Consider the following 21,304-nt stretch of genomic DNA (forward strand, 5'->3'; position numbering starts at 1 on the left):
TTCTTTTACTCCTGAATCCAAACAGTAGCTATTTGGGCTTGAATGGAAAAATATTAGAAAATGAGCGGCCTGACTTCTTTTGGATTCTAAAACCAGAAATCATTTTGAAAGGAATGGAAATGGGTTTTAAATGTCCTTAGAATTCAGAGGGAAATGCAGCCTCAGCTTATTCCTTGGCATTTAGCCAAGAAGCCAGGCGAGCACTGAACACACGCTTCTGCCACGCTGCCAGCAGGGCAGTCACATAAACACGGCCCGAGCACACATCGTGCCTCCAGAGATGACAGGAGCACACTGGCATCAGAGGGAATGTGGCTGCCTTCATTAATGGCACACGCACTCCCTCGGGTACAGACGAAAACACACACGTGTGTGCACTCGAACACACATACACACCCCACGACTCTCTCTTACCTCCAACATAGGCCTGGCACTATCGTGGACAGACAGAATATGTGTCACTTTGTTCTTGCTCAATTGTTCTGCATCTCTGGCATCTGTCAGAGAAGAAAGGGGATGGACACTTTAATATTTGCAAATTAATTACTCCTAAAGTCTAGCCAAGAAAAAACACAAAATGACTTGCATATTTCTTTCTTAGAACTTCGCAACTGACTGTATCTCTAGGAAATTTAGAGCTGTCGCTTTTATGTATTTTGCCTGAGTTTATTTCTGATTGGTACAGCTTTTGATCTCAAGTATTACTCTAAAATTTGAAAGGAACTTAGATTAAGAAACATTGTGATTATGATGGCTGCTGTTCAAAGGCAGTGAATTCAGGTCGTGCTGTGGTGTCAGTGCAGTTTGTAAGTGTACACCCTTAGGTCAGGCTTTTGCATGAAGCACATAACAACACAGATGTTTAAAATATTAAAAACCTAGTTACTTTTTAAAGACTAACAATCCAAAAAAAACTAAATACGAAAGACTCACTTACTACTGAAGACAGAGAAATCCGCCTGATACTTCTTGACCTTTATGTCAAAAGCAGGGACAGGTCTGGACTCAGACAGGACTGTCTTTTATAATGTCTATATTCATTTCGGAGCAAAAATTTTTTAAAAAGAGAACATTTTCTGGAAATTCCAAACAGAATTGCCCATCAATTATCAGTTGGTTATCAAATTATCTACATATGAAACTAAGGAGATACCAAAACTATATTCCCTTGCAATGCTCCTCCTGTAGAAAGAAGACAAATGTGGTAATGCCCAGAACTGCAACCCTTCTGGCTAATCTATAAAACAGGGTCCAGCAAGAAATGAGGAGGTCAGCTCCCCTAAGCACCTGGCCTGGCCTGGCCAAGCTTTTGAAAATGAGACAGGGTCAGATGGATTGAAAGGCAAATGTTTTTTTTTTTTTTTCATATATTTTTTTCCTTTTTTCTTTTTTTTTTTTTGAGACAGAGTCTCACTCTGTTGCTCAGGCTAGAGTGAGTGCCGTGGCGTCAGCCTAGCTCACAGCAACCTCAAACTCCTGAGCTCAAGGGATCCTCCTGTCTCAGCCTCCCGAGTAGCTGGGACTACAGGCATGCACCACCATGCCCGGCTAATTTTTTCTATATATTTTTAGCTGTCCATATAATTTCTTTCTATTTTTAGTAGAGATGGGGTCTCGCTCTTGCTCAGGCTGGTCTCGAACTCCTGAGCTCAAACGATCCACCCACCTCGGCCTCCCAGAGTGCTAGGATTACAGGCGTGAGCCACCGCGCCCGGCCGGCAAATGTTTAATTATCATATTTCTGGAGAATATTTAACGACATGGGAAAATGCTTGGGATATAATGTTAAACAGAAGGAAGAAGCAGGTACCAAACTATAAATACAATATAAACTCAATATGTAAAACCACATAGAGACAAACACACATGGGGTGGGGGTGGGGAAGAACTGGCATAAAGAAGCGCCAATTAAGAGATGGGATTACAAGGGTCTTTTTCCTTCATAGTTTGTGCATGTGTGTGCATATATCCTGCATGAGTGGTTCTAGAAGTCTGATATGTCCGTAAACTATCTGGGAGGCTTGTTAGAAAGGCAGATTCCTGAGCCACAGCTTAGTTCCAGCTCAACCATGAGGCTGAGGAATCTGTCCTTCTAACAAGCCCTGATGATGGAGCAGAAACCAAGAAACATCGTTCTAAACATTCAGCAATGTCAGGAAAAAATTCCTTAAAATATTAAAATACTTGTTTTATTTTAAGACTCTCTTCACTGTTCTGACCACGTCGAGCTTAGGCTCCCACGGCAGCTGTTTCCACCACGCGGCGGGGCTCAACGCCGGCCCCGCGCACTCATACAAGCTGGGGATGGGCAAGGCTGGCCTGGAATCAGGCAGGATCTAGAATGGTTTTGGAACCCACAGGCAGGCAGTTGCCACATTCACAGCAAAATGTGACTTTCCAGCGTGCATGTTTTAGACGACAGTGAAACAAGCTACAAGCTGGAGCCGTGGAAGGCCGCAGACACCTGGAGGAGGCAGTGAGCAACCGGGAGAGGCGGGGCAGCCCCACGGGGCGGAGCGAGATGCTCTCCCCGGGGGTTCTTCGGGATTCCATTCCTGCCCAGCGAATGAATTTTAACAATTTATATTTGTTTAGATATACTTTTTAAAATTTACAACAGCGGTATTGAGATAGAATTCACATACCATCATAGCCACCCCTTTTAAAGTACGTAATTTAATGGTTTTTAGTGCATTCACAGAGTTGTGCAAACGTCACCGTAATCTAACTTCGGAACATTTTCATCACCCCATAGACTATACTGTTGTGACACAGATTAAGATTTTTTAAAAGTAGTTTGGGAATAAACGTATACATTTATGGATACAGAAGACCACTCAATACCACAAAATAGCTGACTCCCTGCTGGACTCCAAAGCCCAGGGAGGCCGCCTGCCGCTTTCTGCTGCTGTGGGCTCCCCCTGTCCCCGAAGCCCAGGCTCCGTCTGCGCACTTGAGGTGCACAAATGCCCAGTCCACGCTGCAGGGTAAGGACTCGGGGCCTTGTATTCTCACTGACTTCACAGTCTCGATTGTCCTGGGTGGCAACCTACAGCCACAGGGACTGGCACAATGTGCGGTGCCGGCAGCCACAAGACCGGCTGTGGAGACACCGGCCGGCTGATGTGCACACACCCAAGCCTGTGTGCTTCACACAAGCTCTTCCCGAGTACCCAGCCACACGCATCACCGGGAGCCTGCTAGAAATGCAGACTCCCAGGCCCACCACGGATCTGTGTGATCAGAACGTGCACTTTAATAAAAACCACAGAAGTTGGTGTACTCCCTGCAGGGAATGACATTTGCCCTGGTGCCAATGGCCTCTCCACTGCTGTGGCATGGCAATGCTATTCCTAAACCGAAACACCCCTCACAGCCACCTGCAATCACAAATGCAAAGTCAGTATTGAAACCAACGGGAAGGCCAAGGTTAGAATTCACATGGAAAAAACATCTAGAGGGATACATGCCGACCTATTAAGCATGGCTATCTCAGGATGTTGGGTTATGGGAAGTCTCACTCTCTTTAACATATTTCTATCAGGTCTGAATTACTATTATTTTTTTTTTTTTTTACTGATAAGCCCATATTACTTTTATAACTTGGAAAAACAAAATAAAAATTTACTGTTCACAAAATCCAATATAAAAGCGATAAAGAGGAAAATGAAGAGTCAGTCCCCTGTTAGTAAATGCAGCTAACCACATTCTCTTCCTCTCTCTGGCAGCATTTCCCTGGCCCCTGGGCTCTTCCCCATTCTAGCTGCCTGCCTCTGTTTACCCCAGAGGCCTCATGTGCCTTCTGAAGAAGCAGAAGCCTCCTGCACACAGGGCGAACCCCGACAGAGAAATGCCACCGTCCTTCCCTTCAGGCTGGACCTTCCGTCCCTGGCTCCGAGGGAGGCACCACCTACATGCTTCCTTAAGAAGGAGAATTAGTGCTCTAGGTCTTACATGGATGCAGAGATGAACAGGGTGGCCAGGCCTAAGGCATGGGACACGCCAGAGTGCCCACGGGAAATAAGCCGGTCTGGTGAAAGGCAAGCAGAACTGCCTTTGAATAAAATTAACAAAAACGTCTCGGAGCAACCATGAGACCCTGACACCATCAGCACGAGCTCTCTACAAGAAGGCAGGGCCTGCGGACGGCGGGCGGGCGGGGGGAGGCAGGGTGCAGAAAGGTCTCTGTCTTAAAGGACCCCCTGCTCTGCTCTGCCCTGCACCCCACACCATGTCTGAGTCATTTCCCGAAAACCTTTTGCCTCCCGAATTGAGAATATGCTGAGCAACCAGTGAGGGACTCCCATCTGCCTGCAGTTCTGCTTCCTACTTGGGGACACATTCATGGCATCTGGAGTCACAAACTAACATACGTTAGTTGTTGGTGGGTTCGACCTCTAACGATCCATTTCCAACCTGGGCGGGGACTCAAGTGGGATAAGGCCTGCCTTGGCCACAGCCTGGCTCTGCCGCTCCTGTGCTGACCTCGGGCCAGGTTTCCTGCGCCTCACTTTTCTCACCTGTCAAGTGGGAATGATGCTGAGAGGAGCGACCTCCGCGGGCTGCTGTGGGGACTAAATGACTGGCTTGTGGCAAAGGTGTGCTCTTCACCTTTAATCATCACTATTACTATCATCACGACCAGATTAAGTCCCAAGGCTGGGGTATGGGCCTCAATCCGCCACCTCTGAATGTTTCCAAATCCACACTTGTGCCAAAGACACTGGAACCCAGCTCTCCCAGGCCAAGCCGACAGCAGACCACCCCAGGCCTGTGCTCGCCAGCTGCGTCCCCTGTGAACAGCGGGGTCCACCCGCCGGAACATCTGTCTCCCTGGCAAGCGCAGAACAGAAGCTCTGAGACCTCGAACATCATCTCTGTGCACATCACCCCCACACGCAGCGCCTGAGCTTGTTCCCACTCTTCTAGGTTTGTGGACATCTTCAAGCAGTGAGGGCTTCCTCTGTCAGCTGACATCCACTTTTGCCTGTGCCAAGTGGCGAGGAGGGACGGCTGCTCATTTGGGCGTCGTCCACTCCTGCCTTCCCTCCCAGCCTTTGGGCACAGCGAGCTGCTGGATGCTGGTACCTCAACCAAGAGGCCCTCAGGGCATCAAAGGCAGGCTCCAGAGATGGGTTTGTTTGCGGTTTTTTTCTAGGTGGAAAAATCACCAGGTGTTGGAAAACTGTGACTCACTGCAAAGTTAAAGGAAAAACCGAAGTTTCAGAGTGACGTGTGAGGAATCCCAGTTGCAAGAAGGAGGGAAGAGAAGCAGGAAGGAAGGGGGGTGGGGAGAGGAAGGAAGGAGGGGAGAAAGGCAAAGGAAGGGAGGGACGAGAAGGGAGGAAAGGAGCTGGGCCAGGAGAAGGGAGTGACTGTTACTGTTTCCTTATAAGGTTCTACATTGGTTGCTGTGCTACAAAGGGCACGTATTATCTGCAATTTTAAAAGAGTAGGCTAAGTGACTAAAGGCTACAGCGCAGAGGGCAGCTGGATTCACCTTCCAGGAGAAAGAAGGGGCCATATTGCATCAGGCGTCCACCCTGGCCCTCGAACTCCGCCCAGCTGCCCCTGCAGACCTGGCAAGGTGTCGGTGTTTCACGAGCATCTGTCAGGTGCCGACAACAGCCCACAGCAAGTGTGTGGGCCCCAGGGCACAGAGGGGAGGGTCCCAGGTGCGGGCCCTGAGCTAACTGGCTGCGTCACCACACTATCTGCCTCGGCCCACCACAGCCCCTGAGCCTGACATCGCCATCCTCACCCTGCACGCCCAGGTGTGTTACTGCCCTGAGGACACACGCCCGCTCATGGCCAGTGGGGTATCTGGGATTCCAAGGCAGGCCAGCTGACAGCTGCTTGGCACTCTGCAGGCCCTTTCCTGTTCTGTACCTGTCCCCAGACTCTGAACACCTGAAGACAAGGACCCCTGTCCACATTCAACTCCGAGCACATGTGCACTGTTGAAAAGCTCGGGGAACGAACGAGTTGATTCACAGCACTACAGAGAAGCCACTCGGCCTCTCCCTGCAAGGTCCTGCCAATGCACGGCACTCTCACTCCACCGTCTTAGATAAGCCTTGAACCCAGGGAGTGTTTAATAAATGTTTGGTGAATTAACGAGTGAACAAAACATACCACACACTAATATGAGAATAACTGTAGGCAACAACAAAACACCAACTGTCTGAACAAGGAGAGGTGGTGGGCTGCTGAGAACACTCCAACAGCTGGAACCACAAAGCAGGAATCAAAGCAGCTGGGAGGGGCTCCTACCTCACTGAACAGTTGCAAGATGTAGAGATTTTAGTATAAAAAGTGTTTTAAGTATTTCCTTAAAACTGTGCATACATGTCCTTCTAAAAAAAGGTAACATTTCATGACTAAAGCTAAAACTCTCATATACTACTGGCAGAAGTATTGAATTTGGTTGATATTTACTAAAATTTCTAATTTGCAAACCTTTCACCTAGCAATTCTACTTCTAAGAACTTATCCTAAACTCTGTTCTCAAAGACACCTCCTCTCCCCCTGAAAGCAGTTAATAATAACTTACTAAGTAACTCTACGAAGATATTTGCTCAGTTAATGTATCCCAGCCCACCACCAAAAAGGGCTCGCCACTTTTTCAGAATACAAAGCTTACTAATCTAGGAATTCCAGTATTCTCTTTAAGATGTTCTACTGGCAACCGGCAGCTGTCAGCTCCCTGCACTCAATTCTCTTTGAGGCCAATTAGAGGCACTAGGAGCCTACAGGGGGGAAGAAAGGAAAATAAACTTATAAAGAGAAGTAATAAAGATTATTTGCATAATCAATTTAAGCAACATCCAAAAAACCAATGGGAGTGTTTTCCGATGCTGCCCGTGTCCTGGCTTGCTGGGGGAGGGAGGAGCATTAGATGCCTATGGCACAGTTTAGTTTGTCCAGCCCAACACGGGTGAGGACTTGTAGCAAGTATCCTGGGCTATTTCCATCCTACTGAGTGCACCTCGTCCCAATGCGAAGGAGCCAGTGTTTTCACTCACACAAACTCAGAGCCTCACAGGGCAGAAGCCCCAGGCGCCCCACCTGCCGGAGACCGACAAGGCTGGTAACCACCTCGTGCTTTGCTGAAATGAAGAGACAAAAACTGGCAGCAAATCAATAAATTCTGAATAAGCATCAGAGAAATATATGAGAGGAGAAGACAACACAAGATGAGAATAATCTGCCAGAGATGAAATTGTCACTCATGTTTCCCAGGCGATTTAAAAAAAAAAATAGTCTTCTGAAATTTATTAACAAAAACTAGAAAATGAAAGGGGCAAAAGATTATAAATAAGTTATTAATACATGGCTGCTAAATGTGCCTGCTGTCCACCATCCTTTGATCATAATGTCCCCACAGCCTGGAGAGTTCCCGGGAGGACCCAAGGCCAAGCTGGAGTCCGCACAGCCTCACACTGCTGGGTCAGGCCTTGGCCAAGGTGTCCGGCGCCAGAATGAGGGCCCAGCAAGGGCCTGGGCACACGTGGTGGCTGCTTCCAGAACAGACTATGTGCAGACTGAGTCTACACCTTGCCTGCCAATCACACCTGAGAAGTCTAAAGCTTATCTTTTAAAAAGTGAATGCACCTTGGGTGGAAACAACCCAAATGTCCACAGACAGATGAACGGAAGAAAAATATGGTAAATCCACACAATGGAATATTATTTGGCTTTACAAAGGAAGAAAATTCTGACACACGCTACACGTATGAACCTGAAGGACACTGTGCTCAGTGAAATACGCCGATCACAAGAGGACAATTGCTGTAGGAGTCCACTCACACGGGGCACCTAGAGCAGGTGAATTCACAGAGACACAGTCAAGCGGCTGCCAGGGGCTGGGGGAGGGGGATGGGAGTTAGTGTCTAATGGGGCAGAGTCTCAGTTGGCGAAGATGAGAAAGTTCTGGAGGTGGACGGTGGTGACGACTGCACCCCAATGCTAATTACTTAATGCCACTGACTCCTGCACTGAAAAATGGTTAACATGTTAAATCTTATGTTATGTGTATTTTACTACAATAATAAAAAAGAGAGAACTCACCTTTAAAGTTGCCGATATACAGGCCGGGCAGGATCTAGGGGAGAGACACAGAGCATCACTGACCAGAGGACAGCATTTGCACAAGGGTGGGCATGGCGGCTCCCACCTGTGGTCTGCCCCCCACAGCGCATCCCAGCCACACCCACTTCCAGGCACGTCCCAGACGGAGGGCAGGGGAGCTTGGCATCCCTGTCCAAGGCTGGCACTGCCCACGCCCACCAGGAAGCCCACCCACAAGGCCTGCGGGTGCGGCAAGTGGGTGCCCGTCAGCTCGTGGAATTCAGGACCCGATCCCGCCATGTCCTCCCTGGCTCTAGGCCCTCTGGTGCTCAAGGGTGCCCTGGAGTCCAGCCCACCATGCCCCAGCCGCCCCCGCCATGGCCTAGCAGCCGTGCTCTGAACACGCTGTGCCCACTGCCCAGGCCCCCCCCCTTTGGTCCGGCTCTGACTCAGGCCTTGGGGAGGCCTGTCCTAGGCCCTGAGTTTGGGGTCGGCCCTGGCTCAGCACCCACAGCCCTCCTGTCCCCTGTGTGGTGATACTGTCACAGGGTCATGACTAGGCAAGGCCTGTCCCTCTGCCGGACTGGAAAGCTCCTTGGGCACAAACACATCCTGTCACTGGCGAGGCAGCCCAGCTCCGCGGACCACGATGACATGCAATGAGGAGCTGCTAAACTGCTACATGAATGAATCCGCCGCCTAAACACACGCAAATTATTGGGAACACATTTGTATCAAAGTGTCTACTTCTTCTAAAGCAGCGGTCATCAAAATCAGACTACCCATCAGAACCCCAGAATCTGTTAGAAATACAGATTTCTGGCGAGCCCCCCACGCCCCATGGAATGACTCAGCAGACCTCAGAACTGGCCCAGTGTCTTTACGAGCACACCAGGAAGTGCAACTGCAGAGCCCACCCGGCCCTGCCAGTGCTTGCACCCACACTCTGAAACCCGAATGCGGACACTGCGCTGCTCAGAGAACACATCCACCGTGTTCAGCACAGTGTTTGCCAAGCACATACAGCAGGTGGGGTTTGGGAACACTTCACGACAGATACTCGATGTCCTGGCCGTGTCCTTCTTTCAGTGCCACCCCCACCCTCTTAGCTCCCCTATTTTTGTCCACGCTCACTGGGTGGAAAGAAGCCCGTAGTAACGTCCCTCACAAGGACTGATTTTTCCCAGCATCCCCCTGACCACGGCTGCCTTGCTAAAGACTGGCGGCTTGTGTCCAGCCACTGCGGGGATCCGCTGTGGCCTGTCAGGGCAGCGGTCCTGGGTCCAGGGACAGCCTTGGCGCGGAAGGACACTAAAGCCCACAGGCCATATCATGTATGGACCAAACTGGGACACTCCGAGAATGAAACGAGGCATTGTCAATTACTCTAGGACCACAGGCAAGTCCCGGGAGTGACTGTTGGCTGACCCGATACCCAGGAGTGCAGAGTTAGTGTGGAGAGGTCAGGCGTGTCGTGACGGAAGCCACACACGGCGGCAGGTGGGTTAGCTCTGTAACCAGGAACACACGAGACACTGTCTCAGAGGAAAACACCACGCTCTCTGCCAAGGAGCTAGAACACTTGACAGATCTTTCTGGAAATACACTCAGCCTTTAGGGTTCTCCTGGGGGGAAGGGTGTGGGGCAGCTACTTCACCATTCCCGTTTTCATGAGAACGGTGCGGGTCCATCTTGGAGACAGAGCAAACGGACGTTCTCCCGCAGCTCTTGCTGGACAGAGCCTCTCCCCGGCTTCAGGGACTGTCCTGTCTTCGCCAGGACATGGCATCGGATACTAAAGGGCATAATCATCAAGGGCTCTTCTGGCCGACGGTGACCAGGACACCGTCCTTGGCCACACTGAGGCTCCTCTGAGTCCTTTTCTCGTAGAGGCCTTGTCCTTGGCCTACAGAGTACAATGTGAGCAGAGTCCTGTGAAGCCAGTTTATCAAGGACCCCCCCAGTCCTTGATACCCCACCAAGCCCCTTCTCCCTCGCCCTTGATACCTCACCAGGTGCCCCTGCCGTTGCCCACCCACTCCCTCACCCTGCCTGTCGCCTTCCACCCCCACTCGCCCCTGCTGTGCTGGGCGTCAAAGCCAGTCTCCCCCTGTGGCAACAGCCTTGAATACAGTGTCTCTGCCATTTTGAACAAGTGTCAGAATAACTTTCCTTTTACGGCAGTGCTGCAAACGGCTCCGTATCTCTACAGTTGACAGTGACAATGGACGACAGCATGAGCAGGCTTGTTTGCCCAGAGTCACAGCATGTGTCACAGCGGCCAAGCAGGCAGCGCTTGCCGGGTTCCTGTGCCTGGCACTCAGGGCACGAGTGTGACTGAGAGAGACAGGGCCCTGCGCTCACAGAGCTCCTCAGGTGGGGAAGGCAGAGGTGACCTGACCACTCTGGGGCCACAGGGGACTTCTAGGGGACAGTGACACTCAGGGGACCTGCAGTCCAAGAGAAGTGGGAACAGGAGAGAGGGAGGGACGGGCAGGGAACGGCGCAACAGTGAGGAAAGGGGGAGGGGGCCCAGTCCCCACGGGGAGGGTGCCCAGGGAGGCAGAGCGGAGCAGGGGGACAGTGGGAGGAGCTGGTCCTGCACGTGACGCGGCAGCCACGGGACATTTCCAGGACTCTAGGTTACGTGCTATGAAACAAAATAATGCAGAGATGTCTAAGCTGTGTGAGGCCGTGAGAAAGAAGATCTTATGTGTTTTTACTTAATCTATGTTGAAAATGACATGAAAAAAGAAAGCCAGGGCAAAGCAGCGTGCAAAGTTCCCGGGGTGCGTCTGGGAGGGCCACCTGCGTTTCCACTGAGCTTCTCCCACGGTTGGAAAGCTCCGGCTGCGAGCATGCCTTCCTGCAGGTTACCTTGCTTCTCAAGAGGGATGATTCAGGCAAAAGATTATGGCCTGTTTTTGCGTTGCTTCTTTGTATTTCTACTACCTTCTCTACTAAACATAAACTATTAAGTAATATATTTTATATTATTTTTAAAATAAAATAAAATGAGGGCATGAGAGTAGATCATCTCTGTGCTCTAATGTTCCAGAACCATGATTTTATGACATCTAAATGCATCCTTTGCAACTCAGCTCCAGGCCCGCCTTCAACTCCCTGTGGGACTATCTAAAACAGATCCTTATCTTCCCACCCCCACTGTCCATTCCTCCCGTCCCCTGATGGTGCCACCTTCCCCCAGTCATCCAGGGTGAAAGACCTGGAGCCCCCACGGCACCTCCCTCCCCCCAGCGGGTTGGCAGGCCTCCCACCTCCCTCCTTGGCCCGTGCAGAACCTCAGTTCACCCGTGGGCCACTGCAGTGGCCACTGAGCTTATTTCTCTGTCCCATCAAATTACTTTTCTAAGTCATATTCTTACTGAGTCACTTCCTAGATCACAATGTTCACTGGCAACCCCCTTCCTAAGGAAATGCAAGCCAAACATTTCAACTAAACATTCCGTGTGGCTTCCACAGGACAATCCCCACCTACTTCCCACCGACTCGCCCTACTTCTCCCCAACCTCCAGCCAAGCCACGTAATCCCTGTTCTCCCAACACCCCCTCTGGGTCCTGCCAGGCAGTACCAGCTTTCTTTGCTCCCAGTGTTTTCTCTAAACAGAGTAGAGGTCCTCACTGCTTGGGGTTCCTCATCCCTGGGGTATGCTAAAAAATGAGAACCCCCCCGATGGACATTTATTTTATTTTATTGGTTTCCCAGCCTCTGAAGCCTCTTCCTAGGTTTGGGAAATCCCTTCCCCCCAGAAGTCTTGGGGAGGCAGAGCCCAGCTCGCACTACAGAAGCAGCGAACGCCAGATACCCTCTCACGGAAGCCTTGGCAGCCACAGCACGGGTGTGTGACACGCCTCCACCCTGGCTGCAGAGCAGGGTCCAGAGACAACCCGGCGTGTCCTCTTTGGCGGCAGAGGCACTGGGGCTGGTAGCATACTTAGCACCCACTGGCAGCAACCTTGGCTTCCTGGGGCAGCCACAGAAATGCTCTCACCTGACCAGTTATGGGATTTTCTTCCTGGCCGGGTAACCCCTGAGTCTGGCTCCCCAGCCTTCCTAGCTACGTGTCCTGTTCCAGCTAAAGCTGCCACGTTTGGATTCTGCTGCCCACAACCAAGGACCCTGATGCGGGCTTCCGTGGGGAGAAAGGCAGGTGTGCAGAAGGGCGGCACAGACCTGAGGCAAGTCCCAGGCACAGCACACCCCTCCCTGCCCTGCCTCTGCCAACAAGACCTACCTGTCCTGCTGGGAAAGCCTAACCAGGAACCACCTGGAGGGCATGCTGACAGGAGACCCCCAGCCCCCGCCCGCCTCTGGGCTCCATCGTGCCTCATGTGGCCTTTGCTTCTGCTCCTCAGTAGCTCCCCAACTGATTTGCCCTCTTCCGACATTAGTGCAGCACCTTTGCTCAACTTCTTAGCACCTCCCCTCTGGATCACTGTGCAGCCTGAGCGCCTCGCTCCAGAGGCGTCCCTTCCAGGGGTTCCTCCAACTGCCTCAAGGTGCAAGCTGATCATGTGACTCATCTTAACTCCCGTACCGCTCCACGGAGCTTTCAGCACAAGACCCACTCACTATGCCTTGGCAGGTGAGACGTCCCAGGAGTGAGCCAGCCAGCTTATGCCTGCCTCAGCCCCACCCTGAGTGGCCTCTCCAGTCTCACCCGTGTCTGCGGAGGTTGCCACAGCACAGCCAGCCTGTGTGGCCGTGCAGAGACGCAGGCCGGGCCCCCAAGTTCTAGCATCCAGGTTTTACAGGAAACTGCAATTTTCAAATACTGCCAACTAAATTTTTAGAAATAACTTAAATACTGTGATTGACAAATAAAACACACCTGGGCTATGGCCCATGCACCTCGGTGACCTCTCTCTGCTGCCTGCTTCCTATTTGTAAATATACTTTTTCTAAACGTGATTGGTTCTCCCGTGGGTAGGTACTCAAATCCTTCCTCAATGAATGAATGAACAAATAGACAACGTGAACAGGGTGAGAGGAAAGGAGAGATAAAAATCAATGGTGGGGAAAGCCTGATGCAGCCTTTGCCAGAGGATCAACCACGGGCCCTCTCCGCCCGGCGGTTTCCATGCGGACGGTGCAGGCAACGCCAAGGCAGGGGCTGGCGTCGGAGCAGCCACCCACGGCAAAGACAGCAGACCTCACGAGGCAGCTTACTAAAAGGAATGTAAGGTGTGTATTTTACATGCATTTTAAACACCTGTAAGTGATGTAGAAACAGGACAGAGTTGTTAGTCAACTTTTAACCTCCTTTTCCAGACCAGGAGATTGAAGTAAAGTTCCAAGGGCTGGAACCAGAAAGCAGACCGCTCAGCCCCGCCTCTGTATCGGAGTGGGATTCTCTGCCACGTGGAATCACAAAACGAGATTAAGGAGGGCTGGTTTCAAGGAGAACAAATAAAAAATCCATGAATATTTAAACTTCCACACCAGCCAGCTTCGTAATTCAAACTTGAAACTCAGAAATTCTGACCCATCTACTTTGGTGATGTTATTGTTGCTGGTAATCGCTGAGTACAGGAAAGGAGAAAATAAAATGAAATAGGATAATTTTCTGGCCGAGAGATGGTTTTCAAAGGAGACGGGGAAGAACAAGTGCTCACCTGGGACCTGGCTGACCGGTCTGTCCACAGAGAGGAATAAGGCGCGAGTGGAATCTGCTCTGGCAGGAAGCCAGGACAGGTCAGGAAAAAAAGTTTGTAAATGCAACTTGGGAATATTCTCTTGCCCTAAAAGCAGCAGCACAGAATCGGCACTAATCACCTCTGGGCCTTTGAAACTACGGTTCTGTCCTGCTGCCGGGGATGCTCTCCCCACGCCCACCTGCCGGCTCCTTGTCCTCACGTCTCCCACAGGTGGCGTTTCTAGAGAGGTCTCTTCTGACCACCAAATTCCCAGGCACCCTCATATCACCCCGTTTTATTTTCTTCATTTATCAGTACCAAAAATGGTTTTATTTGCTTTCTGACTGACCTTGAAGCAGGAGTGCCATCTGCCTTGTTCCCTGATGTGTCTCAAAACCTGGCCATGCGGTTGGGCACAGTAGGAGGGAATCAGTGACCGCGGTGACTAGACAGCACCCCCCCGCCCCGCCCCCCACAGAGGAAGATGGTCCCTGGCACTCTGCCGGCCAGAAAGATTTCTGTTAACAAGACTGAGCACAGAAATGAAGGCAGAATCCTTCCGCGGAAATCTTTCGAGACCACACTAAAGCTTCTCTGTGGTCCATGGCTCCTCTTGGTCACTGTCCTTCCCACTCACAAGTTATACTGTGCTAACTCTGGCTACACAGAAACGCAAAAAAACAAACCCTTGGCCACAAAAATGCACTTAAGCACAAAAGAATACTGCTTCTAAGGGAGGAAATAGTTTATTTTTTAAACATTCCTCTTAGTACTTCAGGATGCTGTGGAATCTAAGAACCCCACCCAAACAGACTGAAGAGACAAACGCCTGGCCCGGCAGCGCCCCAAGGCCCTGTGTGCGGCGAGAGGGTGGAATCGTGATTCTTTCTAGGTCAGAAAGGACTTTCTGGGTTTCAAACCAGGGATGAAAGGAAACTCTGGTGGATTCCCAGAAGGGTTAAATGTCACAGACACTTTCTTAATGCCATTTGGCCATGCACTTAACCAGTTTGCATTTAAAATTAAAGGTAAGAATCTGAGAACACTCTTGTGTGCCCTTGGCATGACACCATGAACATGTGTTCTTCCAGTGTGAAATAAACATGTATCACCAAAAGGAGGAAAGAGAAAACACTGAGAGAGTGGCGTAGAGGAGGCAGGACACAGACCACCAGCGAGCAGCCGTCTGTCCGTCAGTCCCGAAGCTGCGGCTGTGTGTTCACCTCCTGCAGGGGCTTTTCTGTAAGCTGCCTGAGCCTAATTTGGGTGTCAGGGACTTCATGTCTTTCAAATTTATGACTCACTACAGGATCGAACGCAGTGCTTTGACAATAGCAGGTGTTCAATACCGTAATTGGATGACCATGTAAATGGACAAAAGAATGAATTATGAGAGCAGCTAAGTCACCTGCTGCCAAGTAGAGACAGCAGCATTTAACAGCAAAGCTGCCTGCCCTTCCAGCCCTTCCCATACTGAAACAGTGCTTCTCAGCTTCGTAAGCCTGTTCCTCCTTCTGGTAACTATCCGTGTCCCGATCACACAGGCCTTGGGAGACTCTGAGATGAAGAACCCAAGACCAGTGGTTCTCAGCTGCGGATGATTTTTCCCCCAAGGGGTTATCTGTCAAAATCCAGGGACATTTTTGGTTGTCACAATGTGGGGAGGAGACACTACTGACATCTGTTGGGCAAAGGCCTGCGATGTTGCTAAACCCATAATGCACAGGGAAGTTGCCACAACAAAGAACCGTACAGCCCAAAACGCCAACTGCGTAAGCTGAGGAATCCTGGTCTGTGCCGAGTGGGGACTGTTCTCCCTGAACTATAGTTGTTTCTCAGCTGCATTCCCTCATCTTCCTAAGGAGGAAAGAACCATCCTAAAATAGGTGCCAGCCAAATCCAAGGCAGATGTCAACACTGCCACAACTGATGGGTCAAATCCAAGAACACTAGTAACAGAGCATATTCACACTTCACAGTTTAGAAAAATGTCTTCTAATAAATTCGCATTCTCTTCTCCCAAGAACCTGAGTAGTAATTGGGGAAGGTATCATTACACTAATTTTAGAGCCAAAAAGGAGACTGGATTAGCCAATCACTGAAGGTCGTTTAGTTCTAAACATTTCTGAATCCAAGAAGAGAGAGAGAAAATGAAGCTCAGCAACACTACGTGACTTGTTCAAGATCACACCCACGAAGTGGCAGGGTAGCAGAGATGCCCCACGTCGGGCTTTCTGATAGCCTTCCCCCTTAGCAGCAGCGGGGCGTGCCAACTGACGTGTCTGCCTTCCAGCACCTTGAGCAAGCACCCCACGGAACACTGGGACGGCAGCTGTCCCCACCTGGCAGGATGCTTGCAGAGGACACAGAGCAGGGAGGAAGGAGGAGGCCACAAGACCAGGCAGCTAGGTGCTCGATGAGCTGAACCAACCCTGGCAGTCAGTGAACCGCGAGAGGTCAGAGCCAGAGGGCCCGCACATCCTGCTCTAGGATGGCAAGGCTTTGGCCCATTTTTAGCTTATCAAGATAGATTTGCACATGAGAAGCATTTGGGGTCACGTGATTCTTGGCTAGAGTGACTAGTTTTTTGTTTTGTTTTTAATGGGGGTATTGTAGTACTTAAGACTAATAAGATGACCAAGAGGACAGGAGTTTTGTTTATAGGCCCTCTCCCTAAAAACGTGGGAGTTTAGACTCTTGAGAGAACTTTGAGTCAATCAGAAGTTTTCAAAGGCTCCACAGAAGCATGACATCTGCATACAACCGCCTGTTAATTTAACCTAGTCTTACCAGACACGTTGGCTGGGCTTATCTCTTAGCAGCACAGTGAGGCACTCTGCATGGTGGCTCTGAGCCAGACCAGCTGGGTGACCCTGCACAGGTTCCTTAACCTCTGTGCACATACCTGTAAAACGGGCATGAGAACAACAGCACTGACTTCACAGGTCATGGCGAGGAGCACACGAGTTACTCTACATGGGGAAGCAGTCGAGGCAGGGCCGGCACACCATAAGCTCTTTGGCCATCTCAGGGCAGCTATGGGGGAATTGCACAAAATCAATGAAAGGATAGTTTAGCTGCCTGCTTTGACCCCTTCTTTATCAATGTCGAATATGAAGGAAGACGGAACCTGTTTGCCTATTTTACAATTAATCTGAAACTATGGGGAGCTTTGCAGGTTATTTTTTAGGGACTTTAGAATTTACTTGGAATGAATTAACATCCTAGCTCCAAGGAAAGACTTCTACTATCTTCAAAATCAATGGCAACTGGAGTGCAAACCCAGTTCTGCCATTCCTAGTATTCGGACCTTCGTCATGCCGCCTAACCTCTCTGAGTCTCCGTTTCCCAGTCTGTACGAAGAGAAGACAGCCTGACCCCATAGGGCCGAACTGAGGCTTAGATTTTACAAAAAGCAGGCACATGATACGAGGCTCAAAAAATAATAGCTCGCAACTTCCGTGCTGCACTCTCTATTTCCTCGTCATCTTTACTCGTCCAGAATATAGAAGACTCTTTCCATTGCATCCTTTGTATGACACACTGTGTACGCCTGAGATGGGCTTAGCATTCTGCCAAACAGGAGACTGGGACATGCTGAGAAGAAGATCCACCGTGAGGACATAAAATATAAATAAAAGCTGCTATCCTCAAAGCAGTCAGAATGGAGTCTGTATTGTTAAGTCCATAAATTTTCTTTTGCCAAGGATATAACCAATTTGTATGAGATCAGAAAGAAATCTTGTCCCAGTAACCTCAGGGAACACATTTTCCAAGTTAGGTTTTTAGTTCCAAAGGCATTGCATGTTTTTATAAATATTCTTAGAAAAGCATTTCTGTGGTTAGCACCTTCCACTGATTCTGCAAATCAACAATTCTTTTCATTTTTAAAGGTAGGGAAAGTATGAAGTCTTGTTCCAAGTAACACAGTTACACATGGAATAAAGTTCTAGTTAAGGCTCTTAGCTACTGGCTCTTAGCAATCTACTTTGCCACTTACTAACCTTGTATTATAATTTTGGGTAATTCCTCCTGGTCTCAGACTAAACATGTTCACTCCAGTAGGATCCATTGCCTGTACTGAATGCCCCTTCTAGATTCCTTTCATCATGTCTTTTATAAATACTTTTATCACTCTGCTGAAATTGCCTGAATCTTATGCTCTGGAGCCTCTGCCCCTCCCTGCCCTATGTTTGTGTTCTCTCTCTCTCCCTCTCTCTCTCTCAAACACACACACACACACACACACACACACGTGACCTGTGTTGTGCAACACAGTGGCTACTGAGCACTTAAAATGTGGCCAGTTCCAAATGAGATGTGATTTAAGTATAAAATATACACAAGGCTTCGAAGGCATAGTAAAAAAATGTAAAATATGCCACGAATAATTTTATATGTTGGTTACATGTTGAAATGATAGTATTTTGAATATTCATTTAAATAAAATGTATTATTAAAATTAATTTCACCTTTTTTCAATGTGGTTACTAAAAATTTTTAAATTACACATTGGGCTCATGTTGTATTTCTGTTGGATAAACACTAGTCTCTTCAGTGGCTTCTCTGAGGACCTTTGTGTCATTCACCACCGTACGCCCTCCCCACACACTGCTCCCAACTGGCACAACAAGCTGGCGCACAGTCAGTACACAATAAAAGTGGTATTACAAATTAATGACATCTCTAAGTCTGTACGTATGCGTCTCCATTTCTACTCTGGAGACAGTGTGTCTATTTTTAATACAAGATAATTATGATACTAAAATAGTCAAGAAATTTATTACTCACTTTGAAAGGTAAAAAGCATGATATGAATATTATTGCTATTACTGGAAAACATGAAATTAATTTTGATCCCTTAGGCAATCATTTGTATTCCCAAATATATCTTTAAAATTATAATATACAAATACTACAAATTAAATGCTTAAAGAGGTGCAGAGCGAACAACTCAAGTGGGAAAAACTGTGGAAACCAATGGAAAGCTAAGGCATGGCCCGATCAGGGGAAAGGCAAACGGAGCCCACAGACTGGTGATGAACATCTTTATTGCTCTGTTTTAATTTAAAAAGCAGAAGGCTCGCGGTGCTGATGGATTCTAATGCTAACAGGAACATAATGCAAGTGTTTATCCAAGAGAGGGAGTCTGTTTCCAAACTTAATCACTGGTCAAAAAGAAAAAAAGGAATGAAATTCTGGTTACCAAATAACCTCAGTGAGTGATATGCAGGCCCCCAAACACAACAGCTCTTTCATAACCTGCGTCTCCAGGACACAGTGAACAAGACACGGGCAGGTAAAAGGAGTCACATGGGTACACAGGAGCCCCCCACTGCACTTTTCCTTCCCTACCCTGATCCCCACTTCCAACGCTCCAGCTGAAGGAACCAAAGCACTGCTGACCCAACGCTGAGACAGATGGAAGAGAGAATGCCACCGTTACAGCCACCAAACGTGGCAGCCGAATTTATGTGCAGATGTGGGTGGGTGGGATACGATGGGGAGAGAGAAGCAGAAAGCCAGAGACAATCTGATCCCCGACCATTTAAAAGACCTGTGAAGAGGTACTCGTCTTCCTTGAAAGTTTTTCAAAGTCTCATTAAGTCTTTCCTTTAAACCAGCAACTACCAAATCACAAAACCCTTAACCTTGTGGTTGACACGAATCACCCAGGCCACTCTCAAGGGCAGGAGCTGGAATCTGGCACCCTCCCTCGCCAGGAAGGGCACAGGCCGCGCCGCAGCTGGGAAGGGGTGCAAGGACGCTGGAGAACGGAGGGTGGGGGTCGGACAGGGACAAGAGTTACACGCAGCGGGAGCCACCAGCCAACAGGTTGTCCCTGAGGCAGAAGCCACATGACCTGGGATAACTCAACTCTGAGTCTGCTCTCTCACCCCCAGTTATTTAAAAACAGCTCAGGACTCAGGCCTCCGTCAACCTCCCTGCCCACGAGGGACGCTGGTCCGTGCGCAGGCACACACACCAACCTGGGGCGAAAGAGGAAATTACACTGGAGGACACCGTCCACGCCAGCTCACGAACCATGTGGGTGGAGATGCTGGGAGCGCAGGGGAGGGGAAAAAGAAACCACAGACATTCGGAGCTCAGCTGAGATCTCGGCACAAGTGTCAACGCTTTTAAAGGGCAGGCTCGTTCGGCCACGAGACGCGCCGGCGGCGGGGCAGGGGCGGGGGCTGCTCCCCGGAAGCCGGCGGGCGGGCGGGGGTGGGGACGGCTCCGCAGGGGGCGGCCGGGGCGCGGGGCGCGTTACCTTGTTCATCCCATTCCCCATGGCGGCCGGCCGGACCCGCGCGGCGGGGCGCTCGCCGGCTCGCTGGCGGCACGTTACGACCGGGCCGGCGGCGCGGCGGGGAGGCGGCGCTCGGGAGGGCGTGCGAGCGCCCGGCGTAAACAGGCGCCACCGTCGCCGTCGTCATCGGGGCGGTGCGGGAGACGCCGAGCGCCCCGGGAAGCCGGCCTGGACGCAGGGCTTTCCGCTCGGCCGCCCCGGAACTCCCCGCCGGGCAGGGCGAGGCGCCGGCGCCGGTGCCGGGAAATGGTCTCGCTCGGCGGGTCCCTGCCCCCAGCGCCGGCAGCCGCAGTCGGGCCCCGAGCCCCGCGCCCCCCGAGCCCCGCGCCGGGGCGGGGCGGGCTGCACGCGCAGGCGCCGCCAGACTCGGCAGCTGCGCGTCTCGGAGCCTGCTTGGTAGTGGGGGAGGGGACGGTCCCGCGTCCCTGCGTCCCCGCCGGCCTTTTTCCCTGGGGCGGCTGGGGGGCCTGTTCCCGGCAGTCGCTGCCCTGCCCTGACTGCCTGAGTGAATCAGGTGCTAATCAGAGCCGTGGTCTTGGGGCTCCCCTGCCTGGGTTTTCTGAGCGCAACGGATTTAGGCCGGGGGGATTCCTACAGCCCTGCCCCACCCGCCGAGACCGAGAAGGCTGGCGGTGGGGAAAGGTGGGCCAGGTGACTCACTGCTGGGGAGGCCTGAGCTCCCTGCCCTGGGGAATAGATGGCAGGCCCTCCGACCGCAGACCCTGCGACTTCAGATGGCGTGTCCCTTCGTGTCAGCGCTGTGGTGCTGTCTGGAGCGGGTCGCGTCTGGCCTCCTGCAGAATTGGGGTGGGTATTCTGTCTCCCCCACCAAATTCTTAAGTCCCTCTCAGGGGGTTTCTCGGTTTAATTTTTGTATGCTCAGCAATGCCCCAGACGTAGTAGGTGCTTAGTATTTGTTGAATGAACACGTGCCTCAATCTGAGGTGGCCTGGCTCGCTCCTGCTGAGCTCATGTCACCTCCTCCTGCTCATGGAGTGACAGTCACTGCCAAACTGGCCTTCCGTGTGTTCTTTGATCCTGTCCACGAGCCTTGTCCTGCTCATGGAGTGACAGTCACTGCCACGCTGGCCTTCCGTGTGTTCTTTTATCCTGTCCACGAGCCTTTGCTGAGTTCTGCCCTCTACCCGGACACCTCGGTGTCCAGCTCCCTGCATAGCTGCTCTTGTCTTTGAGTTCTCAGCCCAAATGTCACCTGAAAGAGGCTTTTCCTGACCACCCAATTTCAAGTTGATTCTCCAGTCA

General features: G+C 50.7%; 1 protein-coding gene across 4 annotated transcripts in view; it reads right to left on the reverse strand.

The window, feature by feature from the left end:
* Positions 1-20,331, reverse strand: part of DUSP22 (dual specificity phosphatase 22) — a 58,273-nt gene extending 37,942 nt beyond the window's left edge. For 2 of the 4 annotated variants that reach the window (XM_069493759.1, XM_069493758.1), the window contains exons 1-3: positions 20,003-20,087; positions 8,071-8,104; positions 415-497 (exon numbers count right to left, since the gene is read on the reverse strand). In XM_069493759.1, the coding sequence (XP_069349860.1) occupies positions 415-497; positions 8,071-8,104; positions 20,003-20,023 (138 nt within the window). In that variant the 5' untranslated portion in view covers positions 20,024-20,087. Of the gene's footprint in view, positions 1-414; positions 498-8,070; positions 8,105-20,002 lie in introns of all 4 variants that reach the window. The other 2 variants (XM_069493757.1, XM_069493760.1) reach the window with 2 other exon arrangements.
* Positions 20,332-21,304: the final 973 nt, after the last annotated feature.

The sequence above is a fragment of the Eulemur rufifrons genome, chromosome 18 (genome assembly GCF_041146395.1).
Source record: "Eulemur rufifrons isolate Redbay chromosome 18, OSU_ERuf_1, whole genome shotgun sequence".
NCBI classification, from domain to species: Eukaryota; Metazoa; Chordata; class Mammalia; order Primates; family Lemuridae; genus Eulemur; species Eulemur rufifrons.